Source organism: Aythya marila, assembly GCF_965140915.1.
Source record: "Aythya marila genome assembly, chromosome: 9".
Classification (NCBI taxonomy): Eukaryota; Metazoa; Chordata; class Aves; order Anseriformes; family Anatidae; genus Aythya; species Aythya marila.
Window position 1 is genome coordinate 24,391,554 of NC_139050.1, and position 27,540 is coordinate 24,419,093.

Sequence of the window (27,540 nt, forward strand, 5' to 3'; positions counted from 1 at the left end):
CCAGACGTCACGCATTTCTACTTTTTACCTATGTTGATATTTTTCTTGTCTCTTTAGTAAAGACTTCCTTCTGAAATGACAGCATCAACTGGAAATACATTAATTTGGAAACAATGAGGTATGGTATTGGCATGGTTATACCATTAAAACATCCTGTTTCCTTAAGTCAGCTGTGCTATCAACAAAAATGAATGAGAACTATCTAAGAAGATTTTTTCTTTTTCTCTAAGTAGTCTCCTGAATCAGTATCAAATGGATAAACAGCATTAATTTTAAAAATGGAAATAGCTGCGTCAAGAAAATGTCTTTCTTGTCTATCCAGACTGCAACACGTTGGGGTTGCTGTACCAAAGCCAGCTTTGAACAAGATGGTTTCCATATTGGGAGACAACTAGTTATGCCTATGTGGAATGACATCAGGTCTAATTAAGCCTAATTTACCCTACCCATATTGCTGTGACATTGTTACTATATTTAAGTGGCTGTGGTGACTCGGACTTCTGTCACTTTCAGCCTTGATTAGAACTCTCTCTGCCTATGAGTAGAGCCTCATCCACTGAAAAATCTCCCAGAGATAAAACACTCCCTGGTAGCCTGTAGTCCAAGTGGTCACCATCTTTGTGACTTCTTGAACATAAAACATAAATCAAGTTCTCCCTTCTGATATTCATATATCTCTGAGTGACTGAGTTTACACGCTTGAGAGACTGCATCTCCCATCATAGCTTTGACTTTTCTCTCTGACTATCAAGGCCACTGATGACATGAGGTTTATCAACATACAGGACTTAGCAGTCCCGTAAGAGAAGAGTCCCCACAACCCCTGACTTACTTTTCTGGTCATTAGGAGTACAAACTACATGCAAGCATGATCGGGACTGCAAATTCCAGAGAGTGTTTCTACTTATGTATAGAATTAAGTTATGTTAGGAGAAAATAATTTACCATATCCTCTGGTCTACAAGTGTATTTCTTTGTTTCAGTACTTTTTACCTCCCTTGAAACAAAATGAACCAGGTTAGCTTAAACAGTTTGGCTAGCAGCTTTTTTTCTAATGTTCTGGGAGACTGGAGGTAACAGGTCCTGCTCTGAGCATATTTTCCTCTCAAGTTAAAATTGAGTTCAGATGTCACATGCATTACCAAGTGAGCCTTGAGAAGAAAAAACACTAGATGTTTTGTGAAGAAAATACTTTTTTATATATACTTTTTTTTTTTTTTTTTCCTGAACATCACTGATTTCTGCCTTTTAGATATTTTGTGTAGCCTAATCACCTGCATCACAGAAAAGCTATGGAACTTGGAGGTTCTTCTTTCTGGAAGAAGAGGCCATAGTTTATCAGCAATGAGTTCCTGATAAATATATATATATATGTTTTAGGATTTATCAAAATGAAGACAGGGACATAGTCTGTAAACCACATTGTTTGGTGTAAACAAAATGTCTCAGGCTGTGTACAAACAACGCACCTCTACAGAATTTTCCTGGTATCATTCCCTTTGCTGATGTGTTCAATACAAATTCAGGAAGGGCTTTTTGCAACTCATGGCAGTTTGAGTAACACGTAAGTAACATTTCTTGTTACAAAGCATCCTGGAAGGAAGCAGAGAGTTAACAAACATGTAACGCTGATGACTATACTCAAACCCCAGAAACCTATGTCCTGAGAGCTCATAATTAGTATTAAAAGAGCGTCCACCTACATCACCTGACAGTGAGTTATGGCAGTTACTACTGGCCAAAACCCACAGCCACAAAACCTGACTGTCATCATCAGATGCTAAGATGTGGGCCTGTAAAAAAATTCTGAGGTAGGCATCCATCAGCTGACAGCTACCTATTTGGGGCATAAATACACCCTTTGGGCCTCTTTTTATCATGTTATGAGGCTAGGAAGTGCCGTGAAATCTGATCTTAGGGTAAAATAATTTTGTTTTCGATGTTGATCATCCCCATCAGGAACATTCCCCCTAAATGTTGGGGAGCTGGAGCACAGCTGCTGTGTGGTGTAGGTGAGAACATTGCCAAGCCCTGAATGCGTGTGGAGGATGTTGGCTCTGCAGGGGCGCTTACCCACGTCTCCAGAGGTCGCCCCGCACCGCCAGGCCCCGAGTGGAAGCTTTTGATGAAAAACGTGGGGTTTTTGGGACTGTGTTTGTCTCGTTTTAACTGGCGCTCGAACAGCGGCGCGGAGCGCGGGGTGCGCTCGCCTCAGGGAGCACCCGCTGGGGGCGGCGGGCGCAGAGCCGGCGGGGGGCTCTCGGAGAGGGACAGCGGCCGGGGAGGGCAGCACGGCCCGGTACTACTCGATATGGCCCGGTACGGCCCGATACAGCCCGGTAAGACCGGGTAGGGCCGGGTATAACCCGGGTACGGCACAGCCGCGCACTGCCCGTCCCGCCTCAGCCACCTCCCAAGATGGCGGCGGGCCGAGCCCTCAGCGCCTCACAGCGCCCCCTCCCCCCCCCCCCCCGCTCCCCGTCACCGCTCGCGTCACGGCCCCGCGCGGGGCGGTGGCGGCGGCGCCGCTCCCCCTCCCCTCCTCCTCCCCCTCCTCCCATTGGCCGCCGGGCGCGCGCTGCGCAGCCAATGGGCGGGCGCGGCCGGGCGGCCTAGAGCGAGGCTGCCCCTCCCCCTCCCTCCCCCCCACCCCCCCCTTCTCCTCCCCTCAGCGCCCTCCCGGCCCGTTCCGCCCGGCCCCGGCGGCAGCGGCGCCCGGAGCAGGCCCAGCGGCGGCGTCGTCCTCGCCTCAGCGGGAAAAGAGCGGCTGAGGGGCCAAAAAAAGGACCCGAAAAGGAAAGGGGAAGCGGAGCGGGACCCAGCCCGGCGGCTTCGGGCCCGGCAGGCGGCGGAGGAGGCGGAGGAGGAGGCGGAGGAGCCGCGCTCCCCCCCCCCCCCCCCCTGCCGCCGCCGCCATGGCGGAGCAGGAGAAGCTGGACAACCAGCGCCTCAAGAACTTCAAGAACAAAGGCCGCGACCTGGAGGTAGGGCCCGCATCCGCCTGGCAGCAGCAGCAGGAGGAAGAGGAGGAGGAGGAGGAGATGAAGGGGGGGTGAGGCGGGGTATGGGGGGTGGGGGGGAGGAAGGCGGAGGCCGCGCTCCGGGGCCGGCCGCGGCCGTTGGGCCCCGCCGTGAGGGGGCAGCGGGAGGCCCCGGGCCGGCCCCGCCGCCACACAGCGCCTCAGCCCCCGCAGGGCCAACCCCCGGAGCTGCTACAGATTCCCTGCTGTCCCCTCTAACGCAAAAATAACCCCCCCCCCCCGGCCCGCTTTATCGCCCTCGAAGCAAGGAGGCGGCTGCCCGGCCTGGCAACTTCGGGGCCGCTGCGCACGCGTTGGAGGAAGCGGCCCCGAGGCTCGGCCGGGAAGCAGGAGGGGAGCAGGGGGTTGGGGGTGCCCTAGGGGACGGTCACCGGGGGAAGCCGGGCTCCACGCCTCGCCCAGCAGCCCTCTGTGGGGAGACTTGCGCGTGGTGAGGCAGCAGCGGGCCTTGGCCTTCCCGTTTCTGCTTTCCTCTGGCCTCGCTGCGTGTCCCCGTGGTTGGCGTGACGCCGGATCCTCGCCTTAAACACCGCGCTCCGCACGACGTGTTTGTTTAAATAAAGGCAGCGTTTGAGTTGCTGTCATTTATGAAAACATCTGCCACGTTTCCCACTTGGGTAATCCAGGCATCGGGAGTACCTCAGCCTATAACTTCAATCAAACAACTTACTCTTCAGTTATATACAACGCCCAAAGAAGTTGGAAGTGAGAACAATTGCTGCAGTGTTTACTGATAGGGTTGTTAGCTTTGTTAGCAACTCTTTGCTAAGATGTTCGCCTGTTTTTGTATAAATCGTTTTGTTATCAGCGAGCAGATAACCCTAAAAGCAGGGAGAGTTTAGAAGGGTGCACAGTGAAGCACGTGCTAGCACATTAAAACTGAAAGCAAAGGGAAAATACAGGCTGCAGTTCATCCGTGTTTTTTATCCTGTGGTGCCTACGTACCGAGGGTTGACGTAAATTGGCTGAAGTGAAAATGTTCAGGATGGACACACACAAAAAAATAAAAAAAATCAGTTGGGCACTTGTGCCTCAGGAAGCAGGTAGCCTCTTCAGTATTGTTCTGGATTTGCTGAAGCATGTAAGCGGCCTTCAGCACCGCGACAGAAGCCCTGGGAGGCTGTGTTAAATTTTAGATGCTGACATCTACCCAACAACTCTTGGAGCATACGCTTGCTACTTAAAATAACTAGCCGGGATGGTTATTTTTCATACAATGGCTCAGGCTTATGGCTATCGCTCGTTAACTGCTTACGCGCCACATGTGTCGTTAGAGGGTGAGGTGTGGGTGATGTCTGCTCCCAGCCAAGTATCCTATGGCAGCAACAGTTGCTAATGAGTATATTCAGCTGGCTCCCAGCGCCGGGGATCCTGCGCTGCTTCTAGCAGGAGGATGGCTTATTTACTTCGCATAGGAAGCCAGCGTTTGATCTTTATCTCTTCCCTTCATCTTGCCTCCTTCACTCTTCCCCTGTTTAACCTCTGCTGAAGTTGTGCTTTTAGCCATTAGTTAGTTCAGTTCAGCACTGGTGATCCTTCTTTTCTGTGTCAGTTTGCCTCCAGTTGGCATATCAGAAAACCTGAATTATCTCAGTCTTAGGTTTGGGAATGCCAAATTCACAGGTAATTCTAGAGGCTGTGAGGTTTGACATGTTGCAAATTACAAACTTACAAAATAACATATATATGCTTACATATTGCTCAAAGCAGCCCATTTATGGTTAATTGCATAGCAGTTGCTGTCACGTTGTGCTTAGCTTCCAGGTCTTATCCCTTCCCAAAAAGGTTATTGTGTATCTTAGAAAAGGCAGAAAGGGGATTTTCAGTGTTTTAGCTTCAGAAATGCCGAGCATTTATTTAGCTTTTTGAATACTTACTGAGTTAAAGGTGGATTTTTGTTTTCTAGTCCATATCAACATGCTTCTAAAAATACAAAGTCTGGCCTTGAAAAAGGAACAAAAACACGTGTTTTACACAGTTTAACACAATTCCTTCATACAATTAAGCGTTGGGTAAACATGCATGCACGGACATGTCACCTTGTGAGATATTGCTGCCATGTGTTTTGGGATGACAGATTGGTGACAACATGGGGAATAGAGGAACACAAACCGTTTGCTTGTTCTTTTTTTCTTATTTATGGCACTGATTAAGGAAACATTAAGAAGTTTATGCTCAGTATTTGAGGAGTTTGTGGCAGGAGAACAGTAGTTTGTAGCTAACTCCAGGGCAGTATCTGTATCTCTGTGTAGAGCTTACGAGTCCCAGTTAGGAGGTGCTGGATGCTCCAAGCTCTTCCAAGATTTAAGAGTCAGAGCTGTGAGGGGGAAAAAAATTGCACTTTCATGGTGAGATTGAGCTGGCCTTACAGAACTGCAGGAATAGTCACTTGTTAACTTAAAAAATAAAAAAAATCATACTGTAAAGAGTGCTTATTTGTTGTCTTATAATAAATTATGCAAATGCTTATTTACTAGGAGAGCTAGTTAAGGTGACTTGTACTTTTTTCATCTTTCCTCTTCCATGAGAAACAGGTTTTACTTGGCCTTGTGTTGTTTTTTTCCCTTGAATAAGAACGGTTGAGCTGTTTTCTCTGTTTTTGTGATAAGAAATCTTATTTTCTAACATTTTTGTTGTTGTTGTGGTACCATAGACCTTGGAATCAAATACTAGATCTTCCTCTTCTCTACAAGCAAAAAGTGCAAGCTGCTCCTTGCCTCTGCAGTAGACGGAGTTCTGTGAATGAGCTGTTTCTGAGTAGTTCCCTTTGGTGCTGCTGCATTCCAGGGTCTCAAGTACAGCCTTGCTCCTGGGAAGGGTGGAAAAGAATTTTTTGCTGTTTTTGTTTGATTAAACTTTTTTTTTTTTTTTTGGGTGATTGTTGCTTACTGCAGTGTTCAAGTTTGATTGATGTTTAGGTTTTCTGAAATGAAATCAAAGCTGTATTTTTAAGTATTATTCCTTTGGAAAGACTGGAAGAAATTGGTGACTTTATGCTGCCCTTTTCTTCCCTCGCTTGCCTGTGTGGTTGGGTGAGATATTGAGAGTTGCTTTAATAGTGCCAGCACAGGAGAAGTGTCAAACAGCTTTCTGCTCTGCAACTGAGAGATGAGTGATGCAAAATGAGGCTACGTTGTGATGCAGGGTACTTCCAACAGCTGCTCCAACCCTGGGTTTGAGTCTGGATGCTTTAAGATTAGCTACGTCAGGACAAGAGTTGCCCCTGGAATTCACTGGGTTTGTAATAGTGGCCATGTACTTGGAAACACCAAGGAAGCTTTAGAGGGTTGAAAGAAAGGTAATGTCATGAGAGATACTGGCTCCCAGGTGGTTAGAAGCTTTTCACCCTTTCCTGTGTCCCACACAGAATACTTTGGTTGCAATTCCAATAGGAAGGAACTGATGGAGAGCAGGAATTTCACTCTGAGCTAGTTAAAAATAGGTTCCATCATGCTGACTTGCACTTCTGTGATGACGCTTACACACTTTGTTTAAAAAGTCATACTTCTCCAGGAAAAACGGGAGTGACAGCATGCACAATGTCATTGATTTTTCTTTATTATTTTATTTATTTTGTAACCGAGAGTCCCTGCTATAACTCCAGAGCAGGCGGAGTTGCTGAGATGTGTTTTTCAGGTGGCACCTTGTAGAGACTGTGGGCATTAAAATTCTATGGGATTTTAATCTGTGATCTTCAGAGCAGACTTCATTGCTGTGGTCTGCAAGTGAAACAATATAGGAGGAAAATAATACATAGAGGAGGGCCTAAATCCCTTTTCTGGAGTGCCTGTGCAGTCCCACTGTAGGAGCAGTGCATTTGGCAAAGCGTTTGCTGGAATGGGAGAAGTAGGTGAAGTTCTACCCTTCCTGGTGTGTGTGCTGCCAGACCTTTTTCCTGTTGAAGGTGCACAAACAGCTGCTCAGGTGAAATGCTTTATAGTAGCATCCCCCCAAAAAAGATGGAGACAGACTGTGTGCGCGGTAGGGTTGGGTTTTTGAGAGCAGGGATGCAGAGAGAGGTAGAAGAGGGGTCAGGGCACGTTAGCTGAGAACAAACTCCAGGTATATGCCAGCATCCTGAGAAGGGGCTGGTAAGTCTGAGCTGTTCCTGAGGGAGGAGTACTTCTGAATCAGGTGCTGCTGTGAAAAACACTGGAATGTGTCAGGATCCTGCAGCTAACGTGGGATTTGGGTGATCTGCTGAAGGGCTTGAACCATAGCTATTAATACAGCTATTGAAGTCTGGCAAGAAGAATCTTTTCTTGTGATCCATCTGCCCTTTATGTATGCTGATTCGTTAGGTTGCCATAACTGTTATGGGCATAAAGGTGTTTGTTCATTCGCACCTGTGTGAGATCCATGGGGGCTTGGTACAATTCTGCAGTCTCTTTGAGAGAAGTTTTCCTCATTTTATTTTCTACTTGAGCGTGCCAGGTCTGACCACCGTCAGGTTCTCTGGAAGGGCAGCAGCGCTTTGTGCATGGATAAACGACTGAGAGCTTCTCGCCCTCAGCTCTGTTCTTTGGAGCCACCACTCGCCTTCACCAGGATCCCAGGGTTATGCTTTGCTGGGCTTGAGTTGCACGTGGCTCCCTTGGGCACAGCATCCTGCGGCGCCTGCAGCTGCAGGCAGGGCTTTCCCCGTGCCCAAGTGATGTGTGCTCCGTGTTGTGCTGTGCTGCACAGCGCAGGGCTGTGGGCTGCCCTGTGGCCATGCCAGCAGCCTGCAGCTTGTGTTTAACAAGTGCACGTTCAGGGAGGAAGGTGCTGAAGGAACTTTTCTCCTAGGAACTTTTTCTTCGTGTTGTGTCAGTGTGGACGTGAGTTGGAGCTGTTACAAAATGTTAAAGCTTCGTTTCTGTACGTGTAAGAGAAGTATTACAGCAGCGCAGAGAACATCCGTTGGTCTGGAGCTGGATTCATAAAGATTTATTATCAAGTACACTTTTTCCCTCTTCAGAGACTGCACTTCTGAGATTCTCACCGTTATCTGAAGAATTGTAAGAAACATTTGAAAAGCTTATCTGCTGTGGAGAACAAGTTATGGCAGTGAATCTCAGCAGCACTGGGCTCCACTATTAATTCTGGTTTTGTTTGATCTGTTAACATTCCTTGAAGATGTACACATTTTCTGGCTACTTGCTTTGGTGCTTTTTAGTGTGGGGCAGTCAGCGTGTACTTGGTTGTTGTGCCTCTGCCCCGGTGGTTCCAGGTGCTGCAGCTGCATTGGGCAGGCACGTGCCTTGCCTTTTATATCACGGGAAGCTGTTGGGGTGTGGGTGTTCCTCACCGCTGTTTTTAGCCTGTTTTTCTCATGATGAACTGCATTTTGGGCCTCAAACGATGAAGGGTTCTACCTCCAAAGCAAAGCAGTGGGGAGCCGTGCCTGCTTTTCCACTCTCATCCTTTCTTGCCCCCCTTTTCCTTTAACTCCATCCTTTGAGAAGTTAAAGTATCTTGCTCAGAGTCCAAGTTTGGATTCTGATAAAATGTACATTCCTTTCAGTAAAAATAATTCTGATCCTGAAAGTCGAGCCATAAACCTTCCCTTCAGAGCTGGTTCTTGCTGCCACCCAGAAGCTCTCCTAGCTGCTCCTCTTCCTCACGTCCTGCGTTAATGCAGTCCCGTATGCTCTGGAATTGCCAGGGGCTCAGTAAAAACGTGGTTGTTTTAATTCTGCTCGTTCACTGTAGAGTTGAAGTATGGAATAAAATCACTATAGACTAGATCAAGTGATTTTTCTTCCTGGTTCCACTGTGCTAACACAGGCACTAGTAAACCAATTTCTGTGTATGTACAGTTCCATCTTCTGGATACTGTAAATGGGAGACTGTAGGAAAGCAAACAGATTTGTTCTTACAGTACCAAGGGTTTTATGTGGCTTTCATTCCTAAATAATATTTTCATAGTTCAACTGTGCTTATTAGGTCTCTTTATTTGAACTTGTTTAGGAACCAATTCCCCAATGCACAGAGCTAGTTCTGTTTCAGGCAGTAGTGAATGTGCACAGCTGAAATCTGTGAATTTACTGCAGTATCTGGGAGAAATGAGTGGTGGTGCAGAGCCTGGCTTTGGGGTGAGGCACAGCTCTGGTACAACCAGGCATGTTTCATGTGGCAGAGGACCTCACTGATACCCTGCTACGAGGAGCCTGGTGGCATCGTGTGGAAAAGGGTGTGCTGTTGTCTGGATCTGCTTATTCTGAAGAATTAATTAGTGTCAGTTGTTGCTTTAGCAGCTGTACTTTGTTTATATGGAGGATTACCTGCACAATCTGAACTTCAGCCTGCTTTTTCAGTATAGTTTATAGTTTCTTGATTGAAGAAAGGGTCATGAGTACCAGGCAAACTTAGTGTGCTTTGTTACTTTGCCATGGTGCTTGTGTATAAAACAGAGCAGCACCAGAAGTATTACAACTCCTTTCAACATTGCCCTTTAAGACAGTTGTTTATTCTCCCATTCAGTATCCTTTCTTTTTTCAACAGAGACCTAGGAGAGACTGTTTTATTGTGCAATAATACAGACAAGAATAATTATTTCAACTTCCTGTTTGATTGCTACTTCTATAATGAAAATGAAATCTTGTGTACAAGCACTATTCAAAGTGCATCTCTTGGAAATAGTTGTGCAAAATCTTAATCACTTGAAATAGATTCAGAACATAACGTACTTTTGGTTTTGATTCTTTTCAGACTATGAGAAGACAAAGGAATGAAGTTGTTGTGGAGTTGAGAAAGGTGAGATGAACTAGTATTTGTTTTGACAAAATGGTATTTTGTATTTCACTGTTTCTGTCCAGAAAAACAGAATTGTATTTGTAATCTACTGAGGAGAATAATTCTTGCTTTTACAGCAAGGATTTTATTTCTAAGGATTGTAATTTAAAGATTTTAAAAGGCTTACCTTTTTTCCTTTCAAAACCAGGTGTTATGTCTGGAGACATAAAGCTGTTTTATTTCCCAAAACTGTAGTTCAGCACTGTTTAGAGTCATTGGGAATATAATTCCTGAGAAATGTAGTCATAACTTGATTTACTTATGGGATGAACAGAGAAGTATCTTCTGCGGATGGACTTGTCTTGTTATAAATACTAACAAACAAGTTGTAGTGCCAGTGATGGATATGTGAATATGAAACTTGCAACAAAAGTACAGTTAATGCTGTAGATAAAGTTGGAGAATTTTTCTAAGCAAAAGTGATTTCCAAAATAACGCTTCACTCTATTGCTTTTTCCAAATTCTTGAACGTTGGAGCAGTAGCAGTGAAAGAATGCTTATGATGCTGGTTTAAAAGAAAAACTTCTCTTGCATTCTTAACAACCCTCCCCTTCTCTTTAAGAACAAAAGAGATGAGCATCTTCTGAAGAGGAGAAATGTACCTCATGAGGATATCTGTGAAGATTCTGATATAGATGGTGACTTTAGAGTGGTAAGAATTAACTTAATTTTAAACTGTATCTTTATTTTTATTTTAGAGATTTCTGTTTTCTAACTGTTGTTTTATTTATTTTCTAGCAAAACACTTCTTTGGAAGCAATAGTACAGGTAAAAAAAAAAAAGAAAAAAGTATTTTCTGAACATCATACATATCATGGTGATAAATTCTGAAAGGTTTAAATTCTATCTTCTTTCAGAATGCTTCAAGTGACAACCAGGGTATACAGTTAAGTGCTGTGCAGGCTGCAAGGTAAGACGCTTCTCAAATATACCATTTTCATTCTTTACCATGTGCTTGAATTCAAACAACGTATTCCAGCTTAATTGGGAAAAAGTATGTCATCTACTGATTAAAATCATTGATAAACAGAACTTCAAATAAAATATGTGGTTCTTTGAAGCAGTCAGAATTTTTGTTATGTACAAGTAAATACTAAGATTCACTTTAGTTCAGTACTACATAGTACAATAAAATATAGCTAGCAGGGCTACGAAGTGTTTACATTTTAAATACAGAAAGAACTGTCAAAATCCTTTTTGCTAGTTCTGTCATGGATTAGGCCACTAAAAGCACCTCTTGTTTTAGGAGGAATTCTCTGTAGTTGCATGTGTTGAAGTATTCTAAAATGCTTCTATGAACTTTGCTTGCATAAATTCAGTATGTGACTGCTGTTTCATGAACCTACTGCTTTGTCATTGTAGCAGAGCTACAGCTTTGCGTTTTTACCCAGAGTGTCTGGGGGATGTGCAAGGGGAGACTTCCATTTCAGCTGACTTCTCTTATATCTGGAAGTCAGTTTGATGTTTGGGAGTTAATGTATTTAAAACAGATAAGGGAAAGAGCAGTTTCTGTGCCTGTTTCCATTAGGCAACTTGCCTTCTTCAAAAAGCTCAGGGTAGTATCGTGTAGAACAACGTTGTAGTAAATAGAGCTGTTTGTTCTAAGGCAAGTTAGACTGAAATATAGTTGCTTAAGCCTGTTTTAAAAGGAGATGGGAACATCCACTTGAGTGTCTTAACACTTTAATTTTTTAAAATTGAAAACTAATTTGAAGATAAGTCAGTGCAGTTGCTGGAATGGCTTTAATTAAAGCTGAAAAGCATTTGTTTTCCTCTAAAAATATTTAATCTGTACTACCCTTTAGTCTGAAGCTGGAGCAGGAAGGAGCAATCTTGCACGTGTCTAACCCCCAAAACAAACAGCTGGAATAACAGGAACAGAAAACTGATTAGAAATGCTTCTTTCAATAATTTTTAAAAAACTACTGTCCCAAAACCTGAAGCATTAATTGGCTCTTGTAGTAAGAGTTCTCTACCTGTTTGAGCAGGTGGTTTATGAGTAGTCTGCACTATGACTGTCTTGTCACTGAGCAAGAAGAAGAAATGAGCTTCTGCTGTTCCTGTCAAAGCAGCCAGGGTTGTCTTATCTCCCTTCGTGGGTGGGGGAGGGAGAAGCTGCAGGAGGGTGTAACTGTGGTGATCTCTATTTTCCTGACTGACTAATTTTGAAGTTTATTGCCAGAGGAAACGTGGTCACTGAAACAGGCAACGAATGTAATTTTTTTTTTCAGTAATCTCAGTTTTGGGGCTTAGTTATTTTCCCTTATTATTGAAAACAAGTCTGTTTCATCTTTGAGATAGACACTAGGTAAGAAAATTCTCTGCCAGAAGATAGTGCAACACTGGAATGGTCTGTCCAGGGATGTTGTTGAATCTCTCTGCATGGAGGTTTCCAGAACTGAACTACATGAAGCCATGACTGACCCGATAAAGCGATAGCAATAGCTGCACTTTGAACAGGAGGTTGGACTAAACAACCTCCTGAGATCCTTCCTAGTCCTCGCTTCTCGTTCTGTGATTTAAGTTTCTGTTTTCTTTTCCTAAACAGAAAGCTGCTTTCCAGTGATCGCAATCCACCAATTGATGATCTAATAAAATCCGGAATATTACCTATTTTAGTGCACTGTCTTGAAAGAGATGACAAGTGAGTATTTCTACAACTTGGAATATTACATTGTGAGAATTCTCAGAATTTACGTAACGTGCTTATGAGTTCTGGTTGAAAACTCATGTTGCAATATTTTTTTTTCTTATTTTGTAGTCCCTCTTTGCAGTTTGAAGCTGCATGGGCTTTGACAAACATCGCATCTGGAACCTCTGAACAAACACAGGCCGTAGTTCAATCTAGTAAGTCCAACAGTATTTGATCATTGATAAAGCATGCACTGTAGCTTCCACAAAAATCAGAAGATCTGAATGATACTGTAAAGAGCATCCACACTCCTGTTTCTCTGTATCTCAAGCATGTTCACCAATCCATGTGTTAGGGTTGGTCCTTTCATGAGATAGCTAGGATGGTTGAAATTGAGTTGTCAATCACAGGCCCGTCGCTGAAGGACCTGCCCATGAAGTCTCCTGCCAGAAGTTCTACTTCTTCTCTGGCAAGCAGCATCAATTGAAGTGCACACCTGCTTTTGTTCTTCATTTTCTCAGATTTTTAAATTCAGTTGGGTTTCATGATGGTGAGTAATCTCTTCTGGGAACTCACACTTGTAGCAGAGTTATATCTGCTGGTTTTCAGTTTTGAAATATTAAAAAGTCAAAAAAAAAAAAAAAAAAAAAGAATCTCATCCCGCTGTCTTCCAAAATCAAATTGAAGCAAAACCACCACACTGGCCTTTATGTTTTGAGGAATCTGAAGTTTCGGGAGGAATTGTACTTGAAATCTGAATTGCCAAGTACTGCAAGCTATCTTCTGTACTTTTAACATGGCCTAAGTGATTTAAAAAAAAAAAAAAAAAAGGCAAAACAGAAGTGTCATAAGAGGTTCTTCCGTGAGACCCATGGAAGAATCAAACATGCATTTAAACAAAACTTTTTCTAAAATCCTTGGAAGAAATCCACAAAAATTGCACTACCTGAGGTACCATTATCTTTAATAGTTGGAATTAGTGTTGTGTTGCAGTTTGTGCTGCTGATACTGTTACACATGCTATGCTTCCAACAATGAAAATACCCAGAATTATACCTGTTTGTTTTTCCCAACACCACCGTTATGTATTGACTACTTGGAACTTTTATTCAACTCTAAAATGTGTATTGTGGTTTAAGTGATGAAATACCAGTGTTTCTTTTGTTAAGTAATTCTAAAATGTATGTTGTGGTTTAAGTGAAGAAATACCAGTTTCTTCTATATCTTCCATGACTGACTGTTTAACTTGAGTGATTGAGGTAGATTATCTCTTTTTCATTTGTTAGTGCTAAGCAGTTACAGGCTTCTCTCAACCTATGTGTTGTCTGGCTTTATATTTTTTTCAAATAATAGGTATATTCATCTCTCATAAGAATGTTCTTAGCACCAGCACCATCCCGTCTGTTAGATGGCTGGTTGGGTTTCATCAATTCTTAATTGGAAAATAGGTTAATTTAATAGGTTAATTAAATTCAAAGAAATTTAAGGCAGGTGACTTCAGTCTAAGGACTTCTTTTAAATGAAGACTTTAAGACTGCATAGTTTGCAAGATTGGTTTCCCTTGCTTTTACAAACTGTTAAGAGCCTGTTAACTTCAAGGGTCAAATCCAAGCTTTATCAAAGTATGTATCATTGCTAATACTTAAAATTTGCAGTTGCATCTAGAATTTTCTTTAGGAAACCTAACTAGTATATATTGCTCCACACCTCTTGATGACCTAGAACACTTTTTTTAAACCTAGCTTGTTGATGGATTGAAGATGGGTGCCAATTACAGTAATTATCTTTGTGATGGTCTTTGATTTTTAGCTAGGTTTGCGTGTGTGCTCTATATTAGCTGACCTAATATTTAAAACGTATGACAGTATGTTTTATTTCTTCTAACGATTGTTTTAATTTAAAAAAGGTCGGTCATTTTTCTGAAAGCACACAGTAGTTGTTGGGGACAACTTTTTTTCTCTTGCTTATAGGCATTGTAAAATACCTCTAGTAGAAAATATGAATTTCCTTGTGATGTGTTTTCTTATTTTTCAAAAAAGGCTTTCCTTGAATGTTGTACTACAAAATACCAGCATCTCTTAAAATTTCCTGTGATCTAAAGTAAAGGAGTGCTTATTTCAGACTGAACTTTGTCATTAATGTAAGCAAACACCTTTAGTGCTAAGGTTAAAGAAAAGAGATTAGTTAATTAAGTGTGGTGTGGTGCACACAGAATGAGCTTTAAATAGTGGTTCAGCTTTAGTTTTAAACATTAGGATGATTCTTCTGTCTGAGTTAGAAATGTAGCTCGTTTGGGGAGTTTGTGTGTTACCATTTGGAAACTTGTTGCTGCTCAATCAACTGACTCCCTTTTTTGTCATGTAATGGCAGCATTTGAAACTTGTTCTGCAGTGATGAGCTAGGTTGTCCCAGTATGTTGGATTATGGCTCTCAAATTGAGTACAGCCAAAACTTAGTGGTCTAAAATGAGACTTAAAGTTAAGGATGGGATATCCATATTCAACCTAGATGACTGCCTTCACAGAAACAGCTGCTGTTGCAGTATGTGTACTTTCATAAGGATTGTCAAAAGATGCTGAATGGAGCCTGGAAATATGAGAGGAAAAATACACAGTGACTTATTCCAGTATCATCTGGGAAGTTAAAGTTTTGACCAGTACTCAACAAAGGGATAAATTTCTCATGCAGTCTGAAATTTTATTTAAGGATAAAGTATGTCAACTATTCTGTCTCTTGAGAGAGATTTCTTAACAATTGCATGGACTTCTGTTTGTATTTTTCAGATGCTGTGCCACTTTTTCTGAGACTGCTGCATTCGCCTCATCAAAATGTTTGCGAACAAGCTGTGTGGGCTTTAGGAAATATCATAGGTTTGTGTTATTCCTGCCACTAAAAACTTAAGTTCCTTTTGAAATTGAATGAATAAAATAAGTAAGATTTTGTGTTAGAACTTGGAGGTGTACAACTGTAAGATAAAAAGCAGTTGTTGCTGGCAGTCACCCTGTTCTGAACTTCTTCCTGTTTTCTCTATCGTGTGCTGAAGTATACACACAAAAACATGGCTCCACGGTTTCATTGCAGGTGCAGGAAAACAAATTATTGGCAAGCAGGCATGCAGATAGTTAGAATGAAAACTTTTGCTTTGGGTTCTGAAATCTGGCCTCAGCTCACATGCATTGCATAGAATTCTAGATGAGTTGTGATCACTTGGTTTTCTGTTTAATTTTTTTTTGTGCACACTTTAACACCTTCCTCTTAAGAATTTAGTTGTTTTTAATGAGTAGTTCAAAATGAAGCAACTGGGCTGGAGGCATATACAGAAGCTGCAGTAGACTGACTCCTTCATAAGCATGGATGCTGAAGAATGGATCCAATATTATTTACTAAGTAGCCATTATTAATAATTCTTTAGCTATTATTTTGTTGGATGTATGCAGAACCAGATGAGGCAGTTTAGTCTCCCAAACAACAAGGTGTTGGGCTTGTGCATACATTATGCTTTACCGCTCAGTGTCCTCAGGTTATCTTTAGGGATTTGCAGTCTGTTTTTAATTTAAGAGGATAATTTTGAGGTGGTTCTTTTTGTGAATGGAATGTGATGATCTTTGTCTTCATACTTCTTTGGTATCTTCAACAGGTGATGGACCCCAGTGTAGAGATTACGTTATTAGTCTTGGAGTAGTGAAACCACTGCTGTCCTTTATCAGCCCATCTATTCCCATAACTTTCTTAAGAAATGTTACTTGGGTCATGGTCAACTTGTGCCGTCACAAAGATCCTCCTCCGCCGATGGAAACCATTCAGGAGGTGACTGAATTACTCGCTGCTCAGTCAGTGTAACTAAAGTGAAGCTGCGTGTCTGAATGCCTTAAAAATAACTGTCAAATGGTTCTTTTCCTCCTCAGATCCTTCCAGCTCTCTGTGTTTTAATTCACCACACAGATGTAAATGTAAGTAACACCACTTTGAGACAGTTTTGTGTTCTGGTGTAGTTTTCTACGTGAATCATAAAGTTTGCCATACTCGAGTAACTTTCTTTAAAATAATGTGAAAGAACAGATTTATCTATTTATGTTAAATTTATTTTGATATCTTTGTTTTTAAGTAACAGTTACAATTTTGCCCTATTTCTCTATATATTTTTACAAGTACTTACTTGAATGTGCTTTCCCTACATTTTTCCCAGCTTTTCTCTGTGTTTCTAAGTTCATCCTGATACAAAATCAGATTACAATTTCACTTGTTTTTCTGCAAGCATTTATTAATAGATCTACGTAGATTTTTGACTAGCACTTAAGCTTGTGGCTGTAATGAAAAATCTGTATGAACAAGAAAAAATGGGTATCTGCATATATAAAATATTAGAAATGTTAGCTAGTATTAGGTTTTGTTAACACACCTGAGACATTAAGTATGGTCATTAGGTTATTTTAATATTGAAGTAAATGACTTCACTAACATTATGAGATTTGTTTAGGCAAGAAGCTGACCTAAGTCAGAACTACTTAAGATTTAATCTTTGCTATAGTGAAGTTACAGTTCAGTTTAAATTATGGCAGCAGTGCTTTACCAAAATGTTTAAATTATAATGCATACTTTAGTTAATGTACTATATGCTAATTCCCTGTATATAAACAGGTGACAATGAAGCTTATACAAATATCTTGAAATCATTATATTTGTGGATCAATTAAAAGTTGCTAGCTGTCATTTTTTTGTGAGCTGTCACTTGAAATAACCAGATTTACTGTTGCTGAAATTTGCTTCTCTGTAGGAATACTTAAGCAGCAGAACTTCTAAGTTGCTGCTGCACCGGACTTCAAACAACTTTTTAGCTTTTTTTTTTTCCTTAAATGCTTTGGCATGATGCTAAGAAAAATAACTTGATCTTACATGATGTGTGGACCATTTCCTTTAGAATGTTGAATACCCCTAATTTATTTCCTAGGGCTTTCTCTTATTTCTAGGGGACCATCTTTCATATCTCACATTGTCCAATAGTACTTCATGAAAAGGGCAGATATATTTGATTTCACGTTTAGATGGTGCTTATATCCTTTAGATTTTTAGCTGTAATCTACAATTTAGCTGTTGTTCAGTTGTTTTTAGTCTCTGTATTCTTAGGAGCTAGAACAGGTCAAATAGCAGGTCTAGATCAGAATTATTTAGAGTGAAAGGTATGAAGTTCGTAGAGCAAAGTAGGTTACGGATATGAATCTGCTGCATTTCATTAGTTCTGGTTTAAATTTTTTTTTTAAGACCAATGCTCATGTGCTAATGACAATTTTTTTTATGTTAGATATTGGTAGATACAGTCTGGGCGCTTTCGTATCTAACGGATGCTGGCAACGAACAGATCCAGATGGTGATAGACTCTGGAATAGTCCCTCATTTGGTTCCTCTTCTCAGTCATCAAGAAGTTAAAGTGCAAGTAAGTTCAGATAACTTGAAGGGAGCATTTCTCAAAATGCAATACTGGAGAAAGTAGCTGGTTTCTATTTATAGACTGTGTCAAGGTGTAAAAAGTACCTTTTCCTGTGTGATGTGGCATTTGTATTTTTTTTTAGCCATTTGAAGGTATAGAATATGCTCAGTTAGAAAAATCTTCGTTGTTTCCATTTGAAAGATTTTTGTTTGAATGAAGTGAATGTGTTTTGTTTCAGACTGCTGCACTGAGAGCTGTAGGAAACATTGTCACTGGTACCGACGAACAGACACAAGTAGTTCTGAATTGTGAAGCTCTTTCACATTTTCCAGCACTTCTGACACATCCCAAAGAAAAAATTAATAAGGTATGTCACTGCACAATTTGGACCCAATTGGTAACTCCTTTATATTCAGCTTAGCTCTCTTGGAACCTACATAACGTAGTGGGATAGAGATATGAGTAACTAATTACAAAATACCAGCTTATGTCAAGATCAGATAGGGTGGTGATATTTTTTTTTGAATTTGAGATCTGTAGGAAAATCTCTGAGGAGCTGTGAAGTTGTACTTGACAAGAAAGGTTGTTTTCTGATTCTTCTGGTTTAATTTCATAAAAATTCAAGCTTTAATTTGTAATTAAATCTTGTAATTCTGGCTGTTGACTTAAAAGTTAGAATCTTGCTATGTGAAACATTTTAATTAAACTGGCTCTCTTGGAAGTGATGAAATAGAGATAATTGGATGTCTCTTTGAATGGAGTGTGTGTGATAAATAGCCTTTAAATGGGGTGGGTGGGCGGGGGTGCGTGTGTGTGTGCATGCGTGCATAGAAGAGGCTTTAACTGGGGGCACTGATAATGAAGTGCTGATTCCGGAGTGCATCTGAGGCATGTTGTTAAAATCTGGGGTCCTGTTTTCCGACATTGCCGATGATTAAAGCCCAAAACAAGCTCACCAAGACAGGCCTAGGCATCTTAAATCTCTAACAGGTTCATTAATAGAAGTGATCCTGTGATCTGATCCAAGAGACTCAGTTGAATTTTCAAGTACAGAAATGTGTGAATTCTGAATCTCACTTTGATAGAAATATTTGTCCCAAAAGTTCTCATCCTGGTTAAGTTGAGAGGAGAGGGGAACCAAGAGAGTGGTGGGAAGCTTGTGATAAAGAAGTGTATCAACTGTAAGATTAGAACAAGCAGATAGTTTCACATAAAATTTGTCAGTATATTCAGTATATGCTCGTTATTTTTTGACTAAATTTATGGGCTTAGCATTAGGAGGTGGGTGGGCAGGGAAGGGCTCTTGTTCCTTGTTTAACGTAGGAATTCATACACAGTCTTTGGCTCATTTCACCATTTAAATGTGAGGACTGGGAGGGCATACTCCCAAGAGAGGGAAAAACTGTTCCCTTAAACATTTTCCTAGACACCTCCATTTCCCTTGTTGAAGGGGTGTCTTGGGCTAATAGAAGGGTCCTATAACTTTACAATATTCCTGAAAAAGCAAGAATTTAAATGATAGGTAGTGCATTTTCTTGATGACTGACACAAATGAGAAATGTTGCGGAGCAGGTAGAATAGATCTTCTATCACTTGTTTGGAAAATGTGCTGGTTTGTATTTCGGAGCTTTTCTGACCATCAGCTGAAAACTGCTGTACCGTCCTCAGTAACAGGATCAATTAGAAATGCTCATATGTAGCCTTGTTAAATACTTTTTCTACTTAATCTGTGGTTTTGGGGTTGTAACTTGGTTACAGTGAAAGACTGAAGAGCCTTGCAGTATTTCCCAAGGCGAGGCTTTCGTCTCTGTTTCCTGTAGGTCTAGTTTGCATTAGGAATTCACGTATGTACTATCATTTCTTAATTATGTTTGAGAATTGCATGAATTGCAGACCCAAAAACATGAATGTTAAAACTTGCTGGTGGAAATAAAGTACGGTATGCAATAGTATCCGAATTAACGATTTCTCAAATCTTTTTATTTTGCAGGAAGCGGTGTGGTTCCTATCTAACATCACTGCAGGGAATCAGCAGCAAGTTCAGGCAGTAATAGATGCAAACCTTGTTCCAATGATAATACATCTTCTAGATAAGGTTAGATAACAAGAAAAATTTAACCGTTTGTTTCCTGAAGTGGGGAAAATGACACTGAATTCATTGCTTTGTTTTACGTAGTACTGTGAAATGGGGTGTGTGGGGGGGCATAATGATAATGTCTACCCTTGAGCATTTTCATACATGGCAAGAAGTGCATTACTGTTTTGTATGATCTTTCACAAAGAGCTGTGAGGAGGGGCATGTTGAACGTATTAGGGGAAAGAAGCAGGTCGATCCTTCTTGGTTCCTCCTTAGTCTTGTTTATTTTTTTCTTTGTAAAGACTGGGTCACAAAGAGGTATGGATGGGGAACAGTGAGGTAGTTCCCAACGTTTTGCCAGAGTTTAAGGACTTTATTCTCCTTTTTGTTTCCCCTGCCTTATCTGGAAACCTCAAGACACGCTCAACAGTTGCATTGATTAACCTGATCATTTGTGACATTTATCAAGTCTGAGAGTATCCAAGTAATGATACTGCAATACTAGATCATGGAATGGCAATGTCCTATCTTTTTTTTTTTTTTAAAACAAGTAAACCTATCAACAAAAAATAGATGGGTGTAGAAGATAACTGTAGATGGTGTTCAGTTGTTTATTTGCAGAAATGGCAACATGCTGTATGCCTGTGTAGATGTACACTACTTCTCAGTGATACATAAGGTTGCGGAGATAAAGCTTTTATTGCCCTTTTTATTAAATAGTGAATTCACATAGTTGCTGTTAAACATTTCTGAATGTTTTTCTCATGCTTTTTCAGTTTCTCACTGCTTGTTGAGTACCAGGCTTGAATGCTAATCAGTCGTCTTTCTGGGCTTCAAATACCTGTTTTGGATTTCAAACGTAGAACCTTGGTGTCTTTTAAAACACTAGTATCCAAACTGCATTGTGTTTCCAAGGATCTGCCTTATGAGAGAGAAGGGAGCTAAAAGGATGCTTTCTCATGGGAACAGTACCACGTTACGATCTTTCAAAAGTTTCCCACTATTTGCTTTACCAAGACTTGATTTTTCTTTCCTGAAGCGTGTAAGGAAGCTAGAAATACCAATCTTATGATTTCAGCCAAGACAAAGATAGAATATCTTTCACCTGAATAAAGGCTGGGGTTAAGACTGAAGAAATATTTGTCTTTTTCCTTAAGTAACACATATAAATGCTAACTTATTGGTCACAGAGAAAAGCAAATGAGACACTCCTTTAAAAACAAACAAACAAAAAAAAAAAACTTGACTAACTTCAGAAGCAGACAGTTATAGTATGTACTAATATAGTATGTAGGGTATGTTTATCAAAATGGACACTCGCCACTTATCGCTCCCTGTAATATGTGACAGCCGTTGATAAAGAATGTGAGAGAGGAGAGCGCTGTGGTTTTTTTTTTTTTCGCTGTGCTACAAACAAACTTTCTGTGGAAGATCAATAAAAACATGGTTGCAGGGATGGGATGAACGCACTGCAAGTAGACTCAAACATTTGTAGGATCTGTTAGTTAACCTCCCTCCTTAATGAAAACTGATATGGTGTTACTGTGGGGAGCTGAAGCTTTTAGTAAAATACTGCACATAAGAACTGGAACGTTTACTTCTATTTACTGTTGTAATTTTAGGGTGACTTTGGTACCCAGAAAGAAGCTGCTTGGGCAATAAGCAACTTAACAATCAGCGGAAGAAAAGACCAAGTGAGTCAAACTTTAAGAAAAGGTCCTTAGACTTCTGTGCCAGGATTATGAATGTGTAGACTACTCTCCAGTTCAGTTTTGTTTTTTTTTTTCCTTTCTTCCACAATGGATTAAGGAGTGAATTTAGTTTCTGTTTTTGGAATGAACTGAGACCAGGCATGTCAGTGGGGATTTGGGTGGAGGCACTTCTATTGGGTTGGGGCTGAGTAGGTATGGATAATTGCGTTCAGGCTCTGATAAGAATCTTGGTCATTCGGCAGTAGTATCTTTTTTCCACTTTTTTTTCCCTGTTTGGATAAGAATGTGATAATTATAATGATAGCAGTCACTGAGTAGAAATATACTAGTTCCTTGTCAACCCAGAATATTGAATCAGGGGCATGTGTCATTCAAAGATAAGGTTGAAACTTCTCTAATACTGAAAAATTTACAGTATCTAGTATTTGTTTAAGCAACCCATATATTGCTACAATAATATACGTATATATTGCTACAATAATACATAATATACCCAGATAACATAAATCATAGACGTTACCTTTTCATGCTATAAAAAAAAAGTATGAAAGTGACTGCTACAAACTATTCTTATCCTGTTTGGTAATTTTGAGTGCTTTGATTTCATTAAACTTGTCTGCTTGTGTGCTTCTGGTGCTTTGTTTGTCACACTCATGAGATTACTACTTGTTGTTTTTTTTTTCCCCCTAGGTGGCATACTTAATTCAACAAAATGTAATTCCTCCCTTTTGCAATTTGCTAACAGTGAAAGATGCACAAGTAGTGCAAGTGGTTCTGGATGGACTAAGTAATATATTAAAAATGGCTGAAGATGAAGCAGAAACCATAGCCAATCTTATAGAAGAGTGTGGAGGTATGGTGCTGAATTGTTTTTATACTGTTTTGCAGAAGTTGTTTGATCTCCTACCACATGCCCTTGTGTGTATTGGCACAGGTATTTTAAGCAAATCATTCATGTGTGGTCTGCACCTGTCTGCTAGTAACTTTTATCATACTGGAGCTACTTGCTGTATAATCGAGCTACAGATCAGTAACTGGCATGTTACTACATCCAAAAGTGCATGGATTTGGAATGTCACACTTCATGGCAACCACACCAGGCGCTGAAAAGATGTTTTTAGGAAAAGGGAGGATGATGTAGTACATAGTGCCCTCCCTGGTCCTCCCCCTTATCTCCAAAGATTCCCCCAACCACTCAGAGAAGAGAAGAGAACACAATCGTTGCTGGCATAGACCTTACGACTTTTTTTTTTTTTTTTTTTGTGGTATGACTGGATGTACTTTGTTGTTGTAGTGTGTATTCCTCAACCTCTGATAGCTTCTTAAAGATTCAGCGAAGTCTTTTATTCTTAAGCATGTCAAGTGGGTTTTAAGAGCATCTTATTGAGATTCACTTTATTATGCCTGGTTTTGTTTTTAATGATTTTGTATGATGAGGCCTTATGGAGAGAATTTTTTTTTGTCTGAACTTAGTATTCTAACTTGACTGTGTCTCTTTTTGTTTTCCGTAGGCCTGGAGAAAATCGAACAGCTACAAAATCATGAAAATGAAGACATCTACAAACTGGCTTATGAGATCATTGATCAGTTCTTCTCTTCAGATGATGTAAGTGTGTTATAGCTCTGAAATCTGGTTTTGTAATCACTTGGTTGTTTTCATAGATGTGGTTCAAAAGGGCGACAACAGCTCTAAAGACTGCTTTATAGAGAAGCACTTATTCATTTTTTTTCTACCCAATTCACTGATGAGCACTTACAATACTGCTGCACATATGTATGCAAAATTACAGACTTATTTCAGGGCGTTCATTGAAACTGTAGCTAGCGTTCTTTATTAAAATTCCATCAGACCAGTACTGACAGAATAGAAAATTAATTCTAAATATGATTAAATAAAAATCTAAAATGGGCTATTAAGCTCATGGAATTTTTAACTTGATGCCACAGCCTTTCTGAATAGTTGATTATAGGCAATGACGAGAGGCTTCTAGGATTTTGAAGGACATCTGTTTAAATAAATAAAAAGCCTTGTCCTAATCTGTATTCCTGAGTGGTGCAGTTGCATAGATAGCAGAAATAGGATGAGTTTTCATGTAAACAGCCTGCTGGATGTTACCACCATAACTGAATATGAATATCTCTGGCCTTAAGTAGGATAACTTTATTACGCTGAAAGTTTGCCCTCACTGTTAGGGTTACTTGCGTAGATCTTGTGCTTATAGCCATGGATTCTGAAAAACTTGCTTGTTTTTAGCCTGGATGAGAAAAGCATTGAGTTGTCCACTGGCATCCTAAAGTGTCATAGCATTGGCTTATTTGGTGTCAGCAGCATAAACTAGTTGTTTAAAACTTCATCAGAGTTAGTGACGGATGATCCCCTTGCGTAAACCAGTTGCATGTCTTCCATTCTTCATGATGATGGTCATCTGAAGTTCTGATAGGCAATTTAAGCTGCACCTGAGGTAACAAAATACTAGCCTTCAAATAGTTCTCTGAACTGCCAGCTTCTGACTAAGCTTGGTTTTAACATCTGATAAGCTCCCTGCTGACTTGAGTACCAAGTCTGAGATTCTGCTTCTTAAGAAAAAAAGATTCTGAATAGTAATTGCAGAGGTAGGTGTCAAGTGAAAATCAGGGTGCATGAAGTGAAAATTAAGATGGGCTGATCAAGAATGTTTATTTCAGCTTAAAAGTGTAATACAAATCTAAAAAAATCTAAAACCCTCTTTTGATTTATATGCACTTTAAATCATAAAATAAGCTAACTGCGTAGAAAGGGAATACAATAATGTCAGTCTGCATCATGAAACGAGGGTTTTCTTGTTGGCTGAACAGATTACTACAGAAATGGTAAAACTTGGTAGGGCATGTTTGCAAGTGGAGTTTTTTTCTAGAGTCCCATTTTTATACGAACAGTAATACAAAGGTCTCCTTTAGGAACTCAGATTTTGTGTATACCACAGGCCTTGGAATTTAATGTAGCGCCAATTCGGTAACCTGTACACTACCTATTTAAATTGAAACTGCAGTTTCAGCTTATTCCTTACATGATTTAGTGGTACTGGTTGCTTCTAAGAACAGTGACACTTTATAAACTGGCAATAAGTATGATGTTTGGCTGACAGGATGCTTGCCAGAAGTGAGAACTTCATAAGTAAGACTACTGGGTGCTACGCAGCCTACCTACTAAATAAAATCTAAACCATTTCAGGCTAACTTACTTTGTCATAGTAGTACTCTTACTAAGTTGAGAAAGATCAACAGGAATTTATGCAATGAAGGAGATCAATTGAAAGGAGAAAAGTTCTTTAAGATTATCTCTTTTTAGTGTGACTTCTGTGTTTCTGTTAATTCTTACAGTGTTCTTGTTCTTTCAACAGATTGATGAAGATCCTAGCCTTGTACCAGAAGCAATACAAGGCGGAACATTTGGTTTCAATTCATCTGCCAATGTACCAGCAGAAGGGTTCCAGTTTTAGAGTGGTATTTTGGAAGTTAGGTACAATGCAGCACTGAATAAAAAAAAAAAGGTTTGATCCATCAATCTTGGCTCATGGGATCCGCTGCTGCATTAAATCGGGAAAGAAAATGTGAAGATTTCATTTGGAATCACAGAAAAGCCCAAATGAAGTCAAGATGGCGAGTGGGTGCGAGTGAGAATGAGTGGCAAAATGTAATGAAAAACTTCACACTGAATGCTTATTTAGATTGTTCAAAGAAAAAGGGCTACAGGTCAAAGATCTTCAGTGCCTGAGAAGGAACAATGACTTACTAGAGCAATTGGGGGGAAATGCAGTACTATCATCATCAAGCCTTGTAAGCATAAGAGAATAGGATGCCCATATAAGTCCAAGGAGAATGAGCCCAGGCCTTGCTATGAAGCACCGTGTGAATGGACAACATTGAATGAATGTCTGGACTCGATGCTGTGGAGCCAGGCTCATGTTTCAAATCTGGGGCTCTTCAGTCATGAAGCAGACTCCTAGTCCTGGAGTGGCGTGTGTACGAGAGTATGGTTGTGATGCTGTATGTGAACGCATGCAAGCTTGATTCGCCTTCAGGGGGCTGATAATAAACCTAGTAAATCATCAAAATGAGTTCATAAGTGTTAACTTACACTGGACACAAAAACAAAGACCGGTTTAGCAGCAGACTCTGGTTTACTCCTGCAGCCTGTGTTTCTTTTTTTTGTTGTTTTTTTTTTTTTTTCCCCTCTTATTTTTCTTTTAGTTATTTTTAAGTTCTTTCCTGTATGGCTTATTAGTTACTTGTAAAGTCAGAATTTCAGGAAGGCTTCCCTGTGCATTTGCACCAGATGAATGTTTGATGTTATGAAAAGCTTTCCATATCATCAAAACTAATTTGTAGATTTTTGCATGAAAAAAATCATACATTTCCCTTCAAATAGACTGTGTTGCAGTACACAAGTTACCATAATAGTAGAAAGCAGTAAAATGTGGTAATAAAATCTCATCCTTTTCATTTTCAAAGATAACATGAAGACCTTTGCATGTGGTAATCTACAGCATAGTTCATTTTTAGATTTTGTTGAGTCCTGTAACCAAATGTTTCCGTTGTGGTAGAATACCGTGCTGTGTTTCAATGTTACTTGTTTTCAAACTTTGTTTTCTATGAAAATGATATGGAAACTTCTAAAAATGGAATTTGGTGCATATGTACTGCCGAATAAAGACCGAAAAGAGGTGTGAATAGATGTACAAATCAAGTCATGGTTTGAACACCTTTAATATGCCTAATCCAATTGTTTTAGACTCTTTTTATCTTAGATGTAGGCAGCCATGAACAATCTATTTTGAGCCACTTTAGAGAGAACTTTGTATTTTTAAAACTTGCACAAAAGGGATGCAAGTGTTTTTATAATTGGAGTAATGCCTCAGTTTTGAGGTTCTGCACACTAAATTAAAGGTGACATTACAAATTTGTACAAAATGAACTCTTTATAAGGTGGCTCATTGTAGGAAATGCTGTGCCTTCCCCTTTGAGCACAAGTGTTGCATGAACAACAGTTTGCTATAATAAAACATACCAGATTAGCCACCATTAGCATCTATATCTACCTTGTGTTTTAAAATCAACTGGTAATTCTGAAACACTGTAGAATGGATAAAGATTATTTTGTGATCATAACTCTTTGTTGGACTAGAGTATTTTTGCAGCATTCCTTGTCATCAGAAACATGGTTAAAGTTTAAAACTAGAAGCAGCGGAAACTAGCTTGTGAAATTTATCCAAGTAGAGTGCAGGCTAGGCTGTCTTGGGGAAATAAACATTAAAACTTGCAACAGCGTTGTGTGCGGTGTCTTTTTGTATATACTCTCCAGTTTTCGTGAAAAGGTGCTGAAGATTATGTGAACAATGTTGGGTTGCCATTACAGTTTCCAAATCTTTTTACATGCCAACTATAGTGTAGTGCAGTGTGTTACATAGGTTTGACAATTTTTTTGGTATAGATTACTACTTTGCCTAATTACATAGTAAGTATTCACTAAATAAGTTGTTTCCATGTAAAACCAAAATAATCATTTTACCTCCTCTAAGGGTTAACTTGGTATAGTGGCTTTCTTTTTTTAAAGAAGCTGATGCACTGTAAGTAAAATTACTCTTGTTATCAACTTCACACTAAACTGTCTATGAAGGATGTACTGGAGAAAATTGCTGCATTGTTAGAGACCCTTTTCTTGGGGTAAGAGAAAAACAGATGTCTGTAGTGATTTGTATGTTTGAAACTGGGGAAAAAAAATCAACCAATGCTGTGGGAATGTCACGGGGTACCTCTGCTGCCAACAGTAAATGCTTCCTCCTGGCACTTCCTCTGATGCTACCTGCTTAAATAGGTTTACTTTAAATTAAATTTAA

At 40.2% G+C, this 27,540-nt stretch overlaps 1 protein-coding gene across 1 annotated transcript; it reads left to right on the forward strand.

Annotated features, from left to right (window-relative positions):
• Positions 1 to 2,675: 2,675 nt before the first annotated feature.
• KPNA4 (karyopherin subunit alpha 4) lies at positions 2,676 to 26,962 on the forward strand. Its single transcript, XM_082767752.1, has 17 exons — positions 2,676 to 2,984; positions 9,735 to 9,779; positions 10,381 to 10,470; positions 10,557 to 10,586; positions 10,676 to 10,728; positions 12,367 to 12,462; positions 12,580 to 12,665; positions 15,234 to 15,320; positions 16,088 to 16,257; positions 16,356 to 16,400; positions 17,750 to 17,881; positions 18,114 to 18,242; positions 19,866 to 19,970; positions 21,575 to 21,646; positions 22,355 to 22,517; positions 23,176 to 23,270; positions 25,045 to 26,962. The coding sequence occupies exons 1-17, from the start codon at positions 2,916 to 2,918 to the stop codon at positions 25,141 to 25,143; spliced, it is 1,566 nt and encodes a 521-aa protein (XP_082623878.1). The 5' UTR covers positions 2,676 to 2,915; the 3' UTR covers positions 25,144 to 26,962.
• Positions 26,963 to 27,540: the final 578 nt, after the last annotated feature.

Excerpts from the sequence above, each read along its gene's own strand:
- KPNA4 (XM_082767752.1), top strand. The coding sequence starts at position 2,916 with ATGGCGGAGCAGGAGAAGCTGGACAACCAGCGCCTCAAGAACTTCAAG. Across the intron at positions 12,463-12,579 it reads TGTCTTGAAAGAGATGACAA|TCCCTCTTTGCAGTTTGAAG; the intron begins GTGAGTATTTCT and ends CTTATTTTGTAG. Across the intron at positions 22,518-23,175 it reads TCTTATAGAAGAGTGTGGAG|GCCTGGAGAAAATCGAACAG; the intron begins GTATGGTGCTGA and ends TGTTTTCCGTAG.